This window comes from Exophiala oligosperma, assembly GCF_000835515.1.
Source record: "Exophiala oligosperma strain CBS 72588 unplaced genomic scaffold supercont1.11, whole genome shotgun sequence".
Taxonomy (NCBI): domain Eukaryota; kingdom Fungi; phylum Ascomycota; class Eurotiomycetes; order Chaetothyriales; family Herpotrichiellaceae; genus Exophiala; species Exophiala oligosperma.
In genome coordinates, this window is record NW_015622828.1 from 578406 (window position 1) to 594024 (window position 15619).

Sequence of the window (15619 nt, forward strand, 5' to 3'; positions counted from 1 at the left end):
TCCTTTTTATCATGGTACATTTTACGTTTCTACTCTGGGGCCGAGAGCTGGCCAGAATTGCAGTACTTTGGGGTCTGTTTTAGCTCTCCTGCCTCAGGGAAAAAGCTCGTTAGAAACCATCTGAGCACCCTTTACCTCATGGAACGCGCGAATCGCTCGACAGGAGTCGATAATGGCCCGTCCCTGTAAGCACCCAGTTTTAATTATCGAAATGTCATTGTATTAAACTGACAATTTGGTTGATGCCGTTTAGAATTGTCTTGTCACAGTCTACCGCCATGCAGGCTAGGCAGGTGGCCCTCACCGGAAAAGCCTTCAATGCAGATGAATCAGATGAGACAGATGAGAATTCTCGCCACTCCAGCATATACCACGCTTTGTTGGAATACCGGACAGGACGGAAGCCTTTAATACCCAATCCCATTCACACAGAAAGAGTAAAAGCAGACCTACTGTCACAAAGTCTAAGCCAAAGTGCTTTGCCGACACATGCCTTTAGCGGTGGTGTTGTTCCAAACGTCATGCAGACACAGGCAACTTCAACTTCCATCATGCCTCATGTTTTGCCCGATTCTGGAATATGCTACGATGTTGAAGCGACAGACGAGCAAGTATCTTCGGGTATGCGGATCCCACGATTCTCGCCGGATCAAATCGCCAACGCGTTCTCAAGGTCTGCAGCGTATGCCCTGAATTCGAAGGAAGTTGAGTATCTTATCCACTTCTTGAAGAAGCCTTGTGTCAAGGATCAGGGACCTTCAAGACAACTCATTCGCGCAAAGATTGACGCCTTCCATGAGGATGAAATAGCAATGAGTGGAGGGTCGCGAGAAAGACTTGCGTATCCTTCAGGGTCCGAGGATGCGGAATTTGGTGTCATACTTCACTGTCAGTCTACTAAAGGTCACGTTGGGGAGTTCTGGGATCCCGAAAACAGGACGATACAGCTTCTTATCGAGAAAGGCCTCAGCCCCGAGTTCATATATGGTTTCGACTGGCACTGGCGTGCTGAAGAGTCCATGCGACGGGCTGACCAATCATCTTGCCCTACGAGACGCTGGCCAAAGGGCTTACGTTCTCTCCACGATCGGTTTTCAAGTGGACTCCTAGAGCTTCTTCCCTTGCCGTGGGTGGTGATTGGCGGAGGTTGCGCAAAAGACAGCTACCGTCGGACTCTATCTGGTTGCTCTAAGCAGCTGACTATACAGCTGGCCGACGCCGTCAATCTTGAAATTGACCTGAACTTCCATGGAACCAGCCTTAGGCGCATAGTGATATACGTACCTCATCCGTCATCGGCCTTTTTCAAGCCATCATCAGCCTACAATGTCGGGACAGTTCTGGATGCGAGCATTAATTTCATTCTCTGGCTTCATCATCGAGACGGTAACTCGAATAACTTCATCGAGACTCTATCTTTGATAAGTCCAGGAGTTCGCAGTGCAGCACCCTTGGGAGAGCTGTATGGCTATGTGGCGCGAGAGTTAAACCTCGGCAGAAATCTTATTCTAGACGAGTATAAGCCCGCATTCTTGAGTTGGGCGACGACCTACCTGCTCGAGTCTCCTGTCAGTGTTTTGAGTCGAGGTGATTCGTTGGCACAATCTATCAGACGCAAAATAGGGAACCAAATCAGCAGTACGAAGAAGTCGAATGGCTTTGATGCAGTCCAGATAGGTCGGAAAGGACCCGCTGCACGGTATGGCTATGAGAACAAACTAATCTGGGATGGACAGCGTGTTTCTGTGACCCAAAAAGGCACTTTCAAGATCTTTCTGTCTGAAGACCAGGAAAGTCTTGAATTAAGAGGGGGAAGGCCACTGCAAAGAGAAGTGTCCAAGTCTCCAAACCCGGTGACCATCCATTTTTCGGATGAAGAGATCACTCTTCAACAAGACGGCTCAGTGGTGTTTCAGACAACATGTGCCCAGATCAAGGACCAGAACCTACGAGCACGATGGGTCGCACAACTCAGAGTCGAGTCCCGAGAGAAGACGGCATCGATGGAGGCTAAGATCCCGGGACACATCACAGCAATTACAAGCTTGATCTAACCCGACAGAACACGGCAAAGCAGTCAGAGCATTTATGATACCATTGTCAATTGGAAAGATAGTACGCAGAGCCTTGGAGCATCAGGTGGCAAGTGTTGGGTTCGAGGCTGCACATCGGGCACAAATTGATAGGCAAGAGCGCAGATGCTGACTGACGAAGGTTGATGAATCGCGACTCGCAAATGTTGAATCATACAAGTTTTGTAGTCGAATCAATTGGAAACGGAACGGAAGGTTGAGATATCTTCCAGAAGGACAAGGAATAGGCGAGGACCGATGTAAGATCAAGTACTCCGTACTAGACTCAGCAAGTCCTCCATACCCGTAGAAGCTCGAGAACCCATTGCCAAGATGCCAAGGCCACTAGAAGGTAATAACGTCAAGCAGATTCAAAAACATCTTATTAGGTTAAAAAACTGGCAATTTCCTCAAGAACTAGCCACGAGTCCCCGCATCGGTTATTCATGGTAGCTCTGGCCTCTATAGCCCAGTTGGTAGAGCGCGGCACTAGTAATCACTATTATGTGATGCCGAGGTCTTCAGTTCGACTCTGAATGGAGGCATTTCTTTTTTGTTTTTGTCCTTCCAACCAATATTAACATGTTTGAATTTGTTGTTATTGTATACCTGTATCATTGAACAGTTCTAAGGATGTTTTTTTTGATATGTCGCCGCGACACTATTCATCCCAGGTAGGCCGAAGCTCTTGTCGCGTCTTCTTGGTCGTGTGGTCTTGATGGCCTCATTGTTATTTACATTTTAGGCTTGCTGCACAGATCAACACTGGAATGCAAATTATCTCACAAGAATGCTTGTGTCAATGACAATATGCGTATGGTGGGCTAGACTGAGCAAGCCTCCTTCCGCATTCCAGTACTTTCCAGCTCATGTCGATTCCTATCAACGAGCAGTACGGTCATATCGAGCTCAGCCAAGCTCAATTCCCGTCCAGGGATCGCCTCGTTAGGAATATGGCACAGTGGAGCGAAGCGCTCCATGGCAGTGGCCGCTGTATGTATCAGATTCCCCTTACGACCAATCGCTTGCTCGAGGTAATGATGGTCCATGTACGCCATGTTGAGTTCAAATTACGACGCATCGCAGATTCTACCTACTGGTGGCAATCCTCAGAAACGGAGACCCACCGGATCGGCGATGTTCTTGACATGTTACTAAACGAGCTTGACGACCAGCTCGTCGGACTACTTGCTGGAATTGGCAACTGTGCAGGCGTTCTCGAACAAGCTTCGCAGGCGAGTTTGGAGACAGAGGTCGACGCCAAGAAAGGTCGTCACGAAGTCGACGAGCTACTACAGCGGAAACACGAGGTTTTCAGGAGTCATGAACCCGATCCAGCTCTTTTCCATCGTACGCAAAATCCGTTCGAACACCACCATCAAACTTCCCGTTTTGGAGGTCCGAGATAAGCTCAAACAAGCTGAGGTGCAGCTGCGCAGACACTGAGACGACACCCAGAAGGCCCAAAAGAACACTCTCCTTCGGTCGTTTGTTGAATTATCGAGCTGGCTTGGAACAGCTGCTGGAACAGTTGCAGGGAGTCCTGAGGCGGCTGAGTCGCTCGAGTGGCAGAATAGAACTTGCTCGCACTTCCGAGAAGGATCGATCTGTACTGCAACTCAAGAAGGGTAACTTCGACGCACCACCGGTGTTGTAAGTGTGAAAGGTTATCGGGGGGAATGGGCAATAGGTTCAATCAACTCTGAGACTCAGCGACGATGCGGCGCTGTTTGGCAGGCTTGTCTGGTTGGCACCGACCTGCTTCTGTTCCAACGACTTTCAATGCCGATGCTTCCAGAAGAAAAGGAGCAAGAAGAGCAATTATTCTGATTTTCTAGGTTGGACATTCTGTTCCTGAGTTGGAATAGGTTCTGATCATGTTTTGAACCTGGCCCTAGGACGAGTTGTCATCATTCATTTTAGCATCTAACCGACATTTGCAAATCACCATGATTCATCATCTCGTAAAAGGCTACATGGAAAATTTAAAACATAGAGAAATGTCAAATCGGGGAGAACCATGAAACTATCCTCGCCAATCCAAGAGTGGATTCCACGCCCATCACAATGCATTTCCCGTCGGAATCAACAGCATCAATCGGTCGATAGATGCATTGTGCTTCCTGTACACTGCCAATGCTATGGTGCGGAAGAGTCGCCGAGTAGGAAAAGAACCTGCCATCGTCGTGTGTTCAGGTTGGAGGGGGGATGCCTGCTTAAGGGCGGGTAGTTGCGCCCAGAGACAATGTAAGAGATTAAAATCCCTTGGTTGACTTGTAAAACATGTTGATCTGTCTCGAAGCTTGCCTCTTCATCACCACACTGAGTGAGCTTTGCAGATCAAACTAATAGTGGAATGGTTCTCCAAAGCCGTCGTAACAGCATTTAGAGATAATGGTAAAATATACATCTGTGTAGAATACCAGTGATCTTACACGAAGAAGGAAAAAGTTTGTGCGCCATTTAATTGTGTAGGCCTTCCGAGTCTTCCAAATCTCGAGTATTGCACAGCCAACAACTCAATGATGCTTCAAGCATGCAAAAATGACCAACGAACCATCTTGTGAGCGGCGCTAGCCACTGCGAGATTGTTCTGCCATTGAAGTTTGCGTCGCCACGTGGAACTGAGGAGGAGAACTCTCTCCCTGGATCGGGAGTTGTCCGGCAGGCAAGAGTTTCGGCTCCAGCCTTCGTGGAGGTGGCGGATCATTCGGATTTCGAATGACTGGGACGAAGCCATAAAACGGGATATTGTCTGGATGTGTCCGAAGAGTCGGAGGAGGAGGGGGATCATAAGAAGGTGATGGCCCGGTGGGCTCTGGATTTTGTGGTGGCAGTGAGCGATGTGGAAAAGAATCACTCTGTGGTGTGGCTGATAAATCAGAGGAATTGGGTTGAGATTGCCATTGATGAAGAGAATGAGGAGGCAGCCCCTGCGGATACTGTGGTTGCTGTGGCGGCGGCGGTGCTGCTGAATCCGGGAAAAGTGTCGAAGGCGAATGAGATGATCTGATCCAGGTCAGAGGCGCTGCTGCACGATTTCTCTCGGCCTCCAGATACTGGATCTTTTGCTCCGCTTCCAGTAATTTCGCTTTCAACGCTTCTAGCTCCGTATTTGCGCTTGCGGGAGCATTTTTCTTCCTTTTCTTTTTATTTGAGTCTCCTGAAATGCGACCCCGGTTGATGTCCTCGACACCGGACATGACACCTGGCACCATGCCAGGGAATCGGCCTTGACTGCTCGAAGCTACCTCTACTTCTCCAGAGGTTGCCACAATTCCAGCATCATTACAGTTGTCGGCTTGAGGTGTTGTTGTCGTTGTTGGTGTTGTTTCAGCATCATGCTCAGCTCGATCGCCGACCGACCCAGGGGAAGCACCAACTGATTGCTCTGCGGAGCCAAGAAAATCGAAAAGCGGTTGCAGGCTGTGGTCACGTCCACCTTCTGTAGCTGTCTCGTTCTCGTTTGCGGGCTGAGGCAAAGGTTCCGGAATATTTTGGTCCTGGGGACGGCCATTTTTTGCACGTGGTCGATATGTTTTTGGCCGGCCTCGACTGAGGTGCTCTAATTTCTCGGGGTGGAAGATTTCCATCAGTTTCCGACGTTTACTGCCGGCTCGAGGCAGTGGAGCTCGTTCATCAAACGTTGGATGGAGTGGGATGTGCTTGTAGTGCAATTCCAGGCTCATCTTCGTCAAGGAGAACTTGATGGCCAGCACTCCCTCGCACTCCCAAACCTGTTTCTTCCCTACAATACCTGCTTTGACCTTGGACAATCCTTCACTGGCAGCCCGACCTTTGTTCAAGACCGAGTCATTACAGAAGTAAGAAAACCTGCTTGCTTGGTCCTCTCGGCTGATCCAGTGGTTGTGAAAGCTGTAATGATAACCGTCGGCCTCCTGGACCGCGTCAACCAGAGTTTTAGAGATGCCTTTCTGAGTAAACATTTGTTCTTTGGGGTCCTGGATGTTCTGTAACGCGTCGATGACCGTGACAGCCGTCTTGTTGAAATGGCTGTACGAATAGGGGGTCTTGTCGTGCAAAGGCCTGTTTCCTTTTTTCTCTCGCAGTGCTATGAGAAATGCCGTCGTGACCGGAAACGAGAACGCCAGAGTGGTATGTGCATGTTCACCAGTGGGATTAGCAAGATAGTTCCGTAGCTGTTCTTCTAAATCTTCGACTTTATTGCATTTGAACTGAACGGTCTGTCCTAAAGGATCCTTTGCCTGGCGACCTCTATGCCGCTTCGGTTTCATTGGCGCGGGCTCGGCTGCTCTATTTTCATCCTGAACATCATTCTCTATCGTCGGCAGTTGCGTAGGTGTCGCATTTGACACGCTCGAGGCCTCTGGCTCCTCCATCTGACGAGTGTAAAGGAGGTGTCGATATCAATTAGAGGCATCTCGCAGCTGATTAGGGTAAGATTGATACGCGCAAAGTCGACCCCTGCCAAGCCAGATCTGTTCCAGTCCCGTCATTGGTGAATTCCCCCCACCGCTCCCATCTCTTTACACTACGAGTAGGATTTTGTTGTCGGTATCGAGGGGCTCAAGGGGGACATTCAGAGCATGGTACAGCGGTTATTCCACCAAGCAGCGAGACACCACTTCACCCTCTCACCTAGTCCCTCATCCCTCCCTCTGATCCTACGTCGCAACGTCAACATGGTACCTGCCCCTTCTAACTCCCGACCGATTGTCTTCTCAGGCCCTTCAGGCACGGGAAAGTCAACTTTGATCAAGCGACTCTTCCAAAACCACCCAGACCTCTTCGGCTTCAGCGTCTCCCACACTACCCGTAAACCTCGCAATGGAGAGGAAGATGGCGTACATTACCACTTCACTACGGTGGAGGATTTCGAAAAGATGATTGCGGAAAATGCCTTCGAGGAGCATGCTAAATTTGGGGGCAACTATTATGGATCATCCAAGAAAGCGGTGCAGGATGTTGCAGATGGAAAAGGCAAGAGTATCGATGGGACCACCGTGTCAGGAAAGAGAATCTGCATTTTTGACATCGAGATGGAAGGTGTCAAGCAGCTGAAGAAGAGCACATTAAATCCTAGGATATGCTTCATTCAGCCTCCCAGCATGGAAATTCTGGAGCAGCGGCTACGCGGCAGAGGCGACACAGCAGAGGATGCCATCCAGAGAAGATTGGCCCAGGCGAAGAATGAGATGGAATACTGCAAACAGGAAGGCAAGAATGACAAGGTCATCATCAATGACGACCTCGACCGAACGTTTAACGAGCTGGACGAGTGGGTAATGAAGGGCATTTCTGCTTGAACGTTCGACTTGAAGTTTTGGTTACAGCGCAATAGACAGCATGGGCTTGCTTTACGAAAACAAAAGTGGGAAAATTCGGTAGAGTAATAGATCGAGATATCATGAGGATCAATTATACCCCAGATTCAAAGAAGAGAATCCCGCTCTCAATAGACGCTACATTAGAAGAGGCTCCAATTACAAAACAAGCATCAATCACCGTGCAGAATCTCGCCGACCCATATCTCCAATCCCCAGGACTAGACTTCAGTAGCCATTCATCGTCATGCGCTGGGAGCTTCTGCTCAACTCGCGATCCGCCGCGGGACTGATGGGCCTGCTTCCAGCCATGCCGCTTGCTGCGCTGCTTTCCTTGAGAGCCAACAATTGCTTCGCCCGGAATGTCTCGTAGTGAATCTGGCTTGTCGTTTCGATCAGATCTTGCAGATGGGTTCGTGTCAGGAAGTTTCGAAGATAAACAAACTCGCAGTGATTCTCGTCTTCGACATTGATGATACCCCATTTGTTTTGTCGGCCTCTGACCTGCTTGCCATTAACAATGATCGACTTCTCGCTGCCGACAATCGCAAATGGGATAATGTCCTTGATGGTGGCATTGGTAGCCCTCTCTTCGTCGTCCAACTCCTCATTGTCGTATGGATACATCTTGAGGTTGTGGAACGCAAACTCCTCCTTGATGCGCTCTTTGAATGCTCGACGCTCTTCCAGGGTAAGAGAATCGGCTTTTGCGATCACCGGCACAACGTTGACCACGTCTGACAGCTTCTTCAAGACAACAATGTCAATTGGCTTGAGAGCATGACCAGATGGTTGGATGAAAAACAAGCAGCAGTGCACTCGGGTATCTTGAATGTATCTCTCTCTTTGCGCAGTGAGCTCCTTTCTGAGATAGGCGCTGTGTTGGTCCTTGATGTATTTGACAATCGGGTCCCAGCATCGATCATTGTTCACCAGATCTCCGTAGCCAGGGGTATCAACAATGTTCAGTCGCAGGCGGACGCCGTTCTCTTCGATCACTGCCATGTCCATTAGTGGTTATCTCGGTGGCATTTTGCTCAGAAAGCTACTCACCATGGGAGACGGTTTGAATTTCAGTGGTGGAACGAATCGGCTCATCTGGTCGCAAACGTCCTTTTGATTCCAGCAGATGGGAAGCGAAGATGGTGTTGATGAGGGTCGACTTTCCGAGACCAGATTGTCCAACACAGATGACATTGAATTGGAACCCTGCATGCTTGAGTCAGTTGGAAAGTAGAGGCGAGGAGCGATCCTTGGTGTTTACCTCTTTTGAGCAACTTCTTCTCTATCTGTTGGGTGATTGAATCAAAGCCGACATGCGAGCGAGGAAAGATGGCATTACCCTGCGGCATTGCCATAGCCATGGTTATCTGAGTAGCAAGAGAAATTGGAGAGGGGAGAAAAGAACAAGCTGTGATGCAATGCGAAAGAAAATAAAGACAATTGCAAACAAGACTGTGATGTGAAATTTCCCCGGATGAAGGTGAACGACTGTGACTGCGACCCCCTATAATTCTGGTTGTTCTTAGGACACGCCAACTTTGGGAAAGAGCGAGGGCGCTATCCCAATATGGTTTAGTCCAGGGACAGCTGTACTATAATATGTACCTGGGTACTCTGTATTGGCTGCCCAATATCACCGCGTCCGTCGACATTCTATCTGTATTGACAATCGAATCATATTACAAAATTGTAGAGGATTCGACTCATGATCAAACAGTTCAACATGACACCAATTTCTTTGATTCCATGGCATTTTGGGAAGAGACGATATCAATATCACGCGCGGAAGAGCCACGAAATTGAGGATCTCCGGAGATGCATGCTAGGTTTGAGGTGTAAATACTGGTCTTGCTATATGTAACATACTGATCACACGGCGCTTGCATGATTTGTATGAGTGTAGATTTCTAGGCCAATGTTCAAAGAAGGCGAAGGGAAGGTGGGCGAGGAGAGGGAATAGTCCAACGGGTTTAACACTCATCTCTCCAACCCACTCGCTTGTATGTACAGTCTGATTGAAAAGGGCCTCCCACTGTTGCTGCGACGCCGGTGATGTCAGAACTTTGTCAAGAGGTCTTCCCGTCCCTGCTACGACGACACCGGCCAGCCACAGCACTGGGCAGAAGCAATGAGCTGGTGAGAGTCTGCAAGACAGCCTTTGAAGTGTCAGCCGGTCGAGCTAGGGCGACGATTCGGTAGTCCTGTGAAATCATTTCAGTCACGCTCATTCCTGGCGACCAAACGATCTCCTGATATCGACCTGAGAGTGCCGATTCAAGGTCTTGTCGGGGTTCAATTCTGTCTCATAAATTTCAAGCAAACATGCTTGCTCCGCCGCTGCTCACTGCCTCAATCTCCTCTTCTGACCATTGGGTTCGCCAGAATCTCTTGGGCAGGTCATTTCTGTCAAAGTATTCTCCATCTTTGGGCTGGACAGAGCCCAGTGATCCGCCCGGCGCCCCACCTATAGCACCGTATGTCATTGAGCTCGAGGATGCAGCAGCAAAAGAAGTCGAGGAAATGGGCGCATTACCGTTATCTCTACGCAGAGGACCGTGTTGTTGAGCTTTGGATCGATACTGAACGAAACTATCGGGTAGAGAATGGGTTGGCGAAGCTGGATGGGCGTGGGGAGTGTGGTCTACTGATTCTATGACAGGTCAGCATCTGGTCCAGTGAAGCCTGCCATCTGGGTTCCTTACTTGGTGGTGTCCGCTTCCCAAGGAATTTGATCAAGGGGACCCTGTGCTGGGTTGCTCGAAGCATGAGGGACGGCCGCATATTGTGAGGTTGGCAAAGAGGGTGGTGTGGTGACGAAAGGTATCGTGCGGCCGTGTATTAATATGTGTATCCGGTGTTCTTGTACGGGCTATAGGTGCTTCGTAGTACTCTTCGAGCGCCTGAATGTTGAGGTAAAAGCTATAGAATGTGTGGGTGTAGATCTGCTGAGAAAGCAAGCTTGCTACCTATGCAGAATGTCTTGTCTCTCCCTCGCGCAGATATCTACATGTGCCTTCTGCGCAAGTGGGCTCGATTGGCGCGGATGGTGGAGCTTTTAAGCGCGAGTCCGAACGAAGTGTGAGGAGAGAAAGGGACGAAGAGGACGTTGTGTCTTGGGTTCCGGGAGATCGTGTAGGAATATTAAAATTGTGTGGCCGGGCGGGCGGTTTTGTTTTGCTCCAAATTCACTGAGGCATCGGGCTTTGCAGTAGTAAGGCACGGATACTAATAAGCGTGTTGAAAGGCGCAAGAGAGGAAGCTGTGAGCGAACAAAATCAATGAACAGCTGGAACTGGAGTTGGAGCTGCTGTCCGGACTTCGGCGATGCGGATGAGTTCGAGCCGCACACACCCAGGTACCGTAGCCGCAGGCTGTACCACACTTTGAACAATTTTCCTCATACGGCATCCAAGTACCTCGGACGACAATTTCCTTCGGCCCTTGCATTACGCGTATCAGATATACAGTATCAACACTTGACCACAGCCTGGTGGCGTGACTGATAAGACGAGTGCCAAATTACACCTGACAAGCAACACTCCTTTCGCCTGAAATATTAGCAACTGTGCATGATCTTCGACTTTGTTTCACACAGATCCTGCCCCGCGAGGGGACACCCCGTAACCAGAGATCTTCGCCTACACACCACGCAGATGATGCAGCCTGTCACTCACACGACAAGCTTGATACCTAAGTCTCACTTGCCGACCCGAGTCGAGACACTCGGACACACTAGAGATCATTGATGTGCCGCCCACCGACAACAGCCACGAACTAAATCTCCAATCTCGGGCAAAAATACGGTATCATGCACGAATTTGCCCTATATGGCCAGGTCAGCAAAGATGCTTACCACCAAGTACTCCAACAGCTTGCTGGCTATACACGCATGCAGCCACAGAGTGTTGTAGAGATCCACTTGGTTTTCAAAGCTCGTTCACCACCGGGGCTGGATAACATCCCATCGGCTGGTGGATCGCAGGGCATTATGCAACCAGAGGTCCAGAAGATCAGGGCTATGCTCAATGGGAGCCTCTACTATGTTCAATTGGTCGGTGAGGTAACGCTGGACGCTACCAAGAGTCAACCTGATGGCGATGTGACCATGACAGCTAGTGAGAATGGTAACTCTACCCCTAGCGAATCTGAAATCAAATGGACATTCGAGTTCAAAGACACCCCGGAACCAGGAAAGCAGGCAGTCAGCACCAGACTAATTCACAGAGTACCTTTCGAACATGGAAACTTCATGCAGTTTCTGAATGCTTTTGGCTATGAGTATGTGCCCCGATCCTCGTGACGATTATTTGACGCTGACCATTTCTAAGTTATGTCTCCCGATATCTGGTGGTGGGCTCGAACTTTTACGATCTGGACACTACCCTTTCCGTGCACAAAGTGGTCATGCTCCCTCAAACGACTTCAGAGAATGCAGTTAATGACACGGCATTTCTCTCGGATATTTCGAAGCTGACAGATGTCGATAAATCTGGTGGTTACCTGATGCAGGCCAGCATTGAGGTGATTGATGGTAACAACCCTGAACTCAAAGAGAGGGGCACCAGGCAGTTGTTGGCACACAAGGAAGCATTGAAGCAGGCAGTAGACTTGACACCAGGCGATAGATTGGCCTTGGACTCTCGTGTGCCTGTGACGGGGCGTAGATAGACACTCGTCTGAGGCCCATCTTAGTCGCTGACTCATCATTCTCACGTGACCATCAATTTAGTGTCTCGAAACGCGTGCACCGCGTTCAACCCCAGATTCTCATTAATTTCTGCAACCACTTACGCCTGGATCTTTGTAAGTCTCTTACAAATGCTGACGAGCAGTACTCATACCTGCTTGAGTCATTGTTGACCCTGGCTTTGTCTGTATGTCTGCGCTCACTGGGCTTTCTGTCCAGGTCCTACCACCCTCGTGATCTTCGCGGTATTGGACCGTATCGCCCCAGATTCATCAAAATGAAACGATCAGCTCCTCCCACAAATGCTTCGATCTCGCCTCCTCCAGTCAAACGCAAGGTCGAGTCAACCACGACCAGTATGGAGGCTTGAGAAACATTCATTTCAGACTGCTAACGGGTCACAGACAAAGCTGTAGCGAGCTTTTTCAAGCCGACATCTCAAAAAGAACCAGAGAAATTGATTTGGCGGACTGTCAACAATAGTTTGATTGTGGGCCGATATAATGTACCAAACGTGCCGCCACAGACGAGAACACTTCCTGTCAAGGTTGCGGCGTTCGACCTAGACGATACCATCATCGTCCCAAATACCGGGAGTAAGTGGGCTCGTTCAGCTACCAGTTGGAAATGGTGGGATTCATCTGTGCCCGGACGCTTGAAGCAACTGTATGAAGATGGTTATCTTGTGGTGGTCATCAGCAACCAAGGGAACATCAGCCTCAAGGATAACTCGAAGTCCCTGCAGAGAGACACTGCTAGCCTCAACAACCTCAAGCAACAAATTGGGTCAATCTTTCGACAGCTAGACTTTCCCCTCACCATCTATGCTGCGACAGACCAAGATAGATATCGAAAGCCAAGAGTAGGGATGTGGCAGGAACTGCTCGAAGACTACGAACTGTTGGCAGAGGGCGCAGTTGATATGGCAAGCTCGTTCTATGTCGGCGATGCTGCGGGACGTGAAAAGACTGATAAGCGTCGGAAAGACCATGCTACCTCAGACAGGTATGTCGGCGTCAATATGAGAATGGGAATCATAGGTAACTAACGTCTACCTTCAAGAGACCTTGCGGCAAACATTGGCATCAAATTCTGGACTCCTGAAGAATTCTTCCGTAATGAATCGACCGAAGAGTACGAACACGTCTTTGAGCCAGCAAAATTTCTCGATGACGCATCTTCTGCCAATGGCACGAAAAAGGACTTTGTGACCTCTCCTTTCACCAAACAGGGCACTCAAGAATTGGTCATCTTCTGCGGCTCACCTGGAGCTGGCAAGAGCACCTTCTACTGGGACGTGCTACAACCACTAGGATTTGAAAGGGTCAACCAAGACATCCTCAAAACGGTATGTGCTCGTATACCCTGTTCGATATGCCGGGGTGTGTTAATCATCATTGGGTCGACGCCATTGCCCCCTTGTCATTTGAAGACTGGTTTCAGGCTGAGACTTTTTTTTCCACACAGCGCGACAAGTGCATAAAGAAAGCAAGAGACCTGTTGGGTGCAGGGATGTCGGTGGCTGTAGGTACGTACCATCGGTATTTGATCGAGACACGTTCCTCGGTCTTGGTCGACATTAATATCGCACCCATCCATCCTATCAGCTGTGTCACCGTTCGAAGATGGACCAGGCCTAAATCTTGCCCTCTGTCATGCCTCTTCCCCGAATCGGCCGCCCGGTCGTGTCATATGCTGCACAATATCAGGCCTGCATCATGTTCCATTTCCCCGCCCTCCCTTTCCCCGGCATGCCAAACGTACGTGCATATGTCCTGTGTTCCGTCATTCGAGGGACAGTCGTGACACAGGCTGCATGCCCCGCCGGTGCATGTCACACCAGACCGCAAGCTCATGCTATTTCTATCATGATGGATTTCTCGCTAAAACTGCGTACAAATGACAGATAACACCAACGCCGATGTCGAGACCCGAAAACACTGGATAAATCTTGCCCACGAGTACAATATCCCCATACGATGTGTGCGCTTCACGGCTTCATCTCGTCTAGCAGAGCACAACGCTGCCGTGAGAGCATTGAATCCAGATACGGTATGTGTATATTTCTCCTGCCTTGGCATACAGCAACATCTTCTTCGAGCAACACGTGTCCGTCCATTCTGGCAAGCGTTGTATTCACTAAATGCCTAATGATTGTTGTCCAAACACTAGATGAACCCCGAAAAACGTGACATGCTTCCTGGAATTGCATTCAAATCATTTGTGCAGAGGTTCCAGGAGCCTACATTAAAGGAAGGTTTCGAGGAGATTTACGAGGTTGATTTTGAGGTACGTAAAGCGAATGCCCCAGGAAATTTACGTTGAGACACGTGTGCTGACCTCAAACCTAACAGTTCAAAGGTAGCGAAGAGCAGAAGAAGGTCTGGTCACGATACTGGGTATCGAAGTACTCGACATGACACCTCCATCAATTCCTCCCAAACAACAGTCGTCACTCACTCTTTAATCTCGCATCCTTGACCTCATAACTGTACTTGATATGAGCCTTGCTACGCTGTTTCAGAACGATTCTGCCATTACCAAATCTACTCGGCAGGATTGAAAGAGGTTCCGGCGGCCAGGTGAAAAGATTGCTTGATGAAAGTCATTCCACGGCAATACGACTACGTTTCAGAACAAGATGCTCGGATGAGAGGACTACATGACAGGAAACAACGGTGGCGATGTCTGGAATTTTCTGCACCTCACCAAGTGCAAAATCACTGCCTCTTGTCGACATCAATCCATTCATCACATAACAGTATCCTTTATTACTGCGTATGACTTCACCAATGACCTGTACATACCCAAAGTACCTGTCTCCCGATCGGCACTCTGATAAGTCCATATCATCAACCAAGTTGAACAACCCGACATCGGCATCTCCCTTGATCCAAACCACAAAAAAAAACACCTCCCCTCTCTAGACACGTCTTGACGGTCTACTTAGGTGCCAACCATCAGCGTATGCCACATACCATAACAGATGGACCACTTGTCTGTCGTCCGTGCACACCCGGGGACCCTAATCTGTTTCGGACCATTCCCCCAAAACCACCACAAAGCCGAGGGGAGGGGACCCCCATCGCTGCTGCACTTTGCGAGTTTGGTGTTTCTGCGTGGTCGAATGTCTCACAACAGTCGGATGGAGCTGATTCGACCAATATGAAATTTGGTGCCGGGACTCCTCAAACTCCTCCCCTCCCCTTTGCCCCTCCCCTGGTCACTGCCTACCTATGTACCCAGGTAAGTAGCATTTAAAACGGTACACGTGGACAAGCATGTGGCGCAAGTGGACAGGTACAACGACCATCGCTGGTGTATGTGTGTGTTGGTGTGACGAGTACTCCATAGATGATACTACGTACTTGTTTGTACGCCTACCCATCTACCTAGGCACCTGGACGTAGCTCACGTACTATTACTCTACTGCAACCGCATATTGTAGGTCAGGTAGTATCCAACCACAAAGAACTTGCCTCCCTCCGCAGCACCGCAAGAGACTTGGCGCACCCACCACTGCTTCCCAGACCTCGATATTTCGATAACCA

The 15619-nt window shown here is 49.4% G+C and overlaps 7 protein-coding genes and 1 non-coding gene across 8 annotated transcripts; 5 read left to right on the plus strand and 3 right to left on the minus strand.

Annotated features, from left to right (window-relative positions):
- The first annotated feature begins 2530 nt into the window (after positions 1-2530).
- PV06_09911 lies at positions 2531-2617 on the plus strand. The gene has a single exon. It is a non-coding gene; the product is annotated as a tRNA-Thr (tRNA).
- A 324-nt stretch (positions 2618-2941) lies between these two features.
- Positions 2942-3729, plus strand: PV06_09912 (uncharacterized protein; the record flags this gene model as incomplete). The annotated part of the gene is made up of 2 exons (XM_016411396.1): positions 2942-3422; positions 3512-3729. The coding sequence occupies 2 exons, from the start codon at positions 2942-2944 to the stop codon at positions 3727-3729; spliced, it is 699 nt and encodes a 232-aa protein (XP_016258150.1).
- A 916-nt stretch (positions 3730-4645) lies between these two features.
- On the minus strand, positions 4646-6433 carry PV06_09913 (uncharacterized protein; the record flags this gene model as incomplete). The annotated part of the gene is made up of 1 exon (XM_016411397.1): positions 4646-6433. One exon carries the CDS (start codon positions 6431-6433, stop codon positions 4646-4648), a length of 1788 nt encoding a protein of 595 aa, XP_016258151.1.
- A 179-nt stretch (positions 6434-6612) lies between these two features.
- Positions 6613-7483, plus strand: PV06_09914 (guanylate kinase). The gene has a single exon (XM_016411398.1). It carries the CDS (start codon positions 6641-6643, stop codon positions 7358-7360), a length of 720 nt encoding a protein of 239 aa, XP_016258152.1. The 5' UTR covers positions 6613-6640; the 3' UTR covers positions 7361-7483.
- PV06_09915 (uncharacterized protein) lies at positions 7428-8868 on the minus strand. Its single transcript, XM_016411399.1, has 3 exons — positions 8643-8868; positions 8432-8587; positions 7428-8376 (listed from the first exon to the last, which is right to left on the minus strand). The coding sequence occupies exons 1-3, from the start codon at positions 8740-8742 to the stop codon at positions 7607-7609; spliced, it is 1026 nt and encodes a 341-aa protein (XP_016258153.1). The 5' UTR covers positions 8743-8868; the 3' UTR covers positions 7428-7606.
- Positions 8869-9198: 330 nt separating this feature from the next.
- Positions 9199-10645, minus strand: PV06_09916 (uncharacterized protein). Its single transcript, XM_016411400.1, has 2 exons — positions 10084-10645; positions 9199-10031 (listed from the first exon to the last, which is right to left on the minus strand). Exons 1-2 carry the CDS (start codon positions 10160-10162, stop codon positions 9694-9696), a joined length of 417 nt encoding a protein of 138 aa, XP_016258154.1. The 5' UTR covers positions 10163-10645; the 3' UTR covers positions 9199-9693.
- Positions 10646-10803: 158 nt separating this feature from the next.
- PV06_09917 (uncharacterized protein) lies at positions 10804-12049 on the plus strand (the record flags this gene model as incomplete). Its single annotated transcript, XM_016411401.1, has 2 exons — positions 10804-11659; positions 11710-12049. Exons 1-2 carry the CDS (start codon positions 11190-11192, stop codon positions 12047-12049), a joined length of 810 nt encoding a protein of 269 aa, XP_016258155.1. The 5' UTR covers positions 10804-11189.
- Positions 12050-12173: 124 nt separating this feature from the next.
- On the plus strand, positions 12174-14823 carry PV06_09918 (polynucleotide kinase 3'-phosphatase). The gene is made up of 7 exons (XM_016411402.1): positions 12174-12424; positions 12473-13073; positions 13131-13416; positions 13536-13596; positions 13975-14120; positions 14241-14357; positions 14423-14823. Exons 1-7 carry the CDS (start codon positions 12346-12348, stop codon positions 14486-14488), a joined length of 1356 nt encoding a protein of 451 aa, XP_016258156.1. The 5' UTR covers positions 12174-12345; the 3' UTR covers positions 14489-14823.
- The last annotated feature ends 796 nt before the right edge of the window (positions 14824-15619 follow it).

Coding starts and splice junctions, on each gene's coding strand:
- PV06_09914 (XM_016411398.1), top strand. CDS start 6,641: ATGGTACAGCGGTTATTCCACCAAGCAGCGAGACACCACTTCACCCTC.
- PV06_09915 (XM_016411399.1), bottom strand. CDS start 8,742: ATGGCTATGGCAATGCCGCAGGGTAATGCCATCTTTCCTCGCTCGCAT. Junction 8,588..8,642: donor GAAGAAGTTGCTCAAAAGAG/GTAAACACCAAG, acceptor TCAAGCATGCAG/GGTTCCAATTCAATGTCATC. Junction 8,377..8,431: donor AATTCAAACCGTCTCCCATG/GTGAGTAGCTTT, acceptor TGGACATGGCAG/TGATCGAAGAGAACGGCGTC.
- PV06_09916 (XM_016411400.1), bottom strand. CDS start 10,162: ATGCGGCCGTCCCTCATGCTTCGAGCAACCCAGCACAGGGTCCCCTTG. Junction 10,032..10,083: donor TGGGAAGCGGACACCACCAA/GTAAGGAACCCA, acceptor GACCTGTCATAG/AATCAGTAGACCACACTCCC.
- PV06_09918 (XM_016411402.1), top strand. CDS start 12,346: ATGAAACGATCAGCTCCTCCCACAAATGCTTCGATCTCGCCTCCTCCA. Junction 12,425..12,472: donor GGTCGAGTCAACCACGACCA/GTATGGAGGCTT, acceptor AACGGGTCACAG/ACAAAGCTGTAGCGAGCTTT. Junction 14,358..14,422: donor TTTACGAGGTTGATTTTGAG/GTACGTAAAGCG, acceptor CAAACCTAACAG/TTCAAAGGTAGCGAAGAGCA.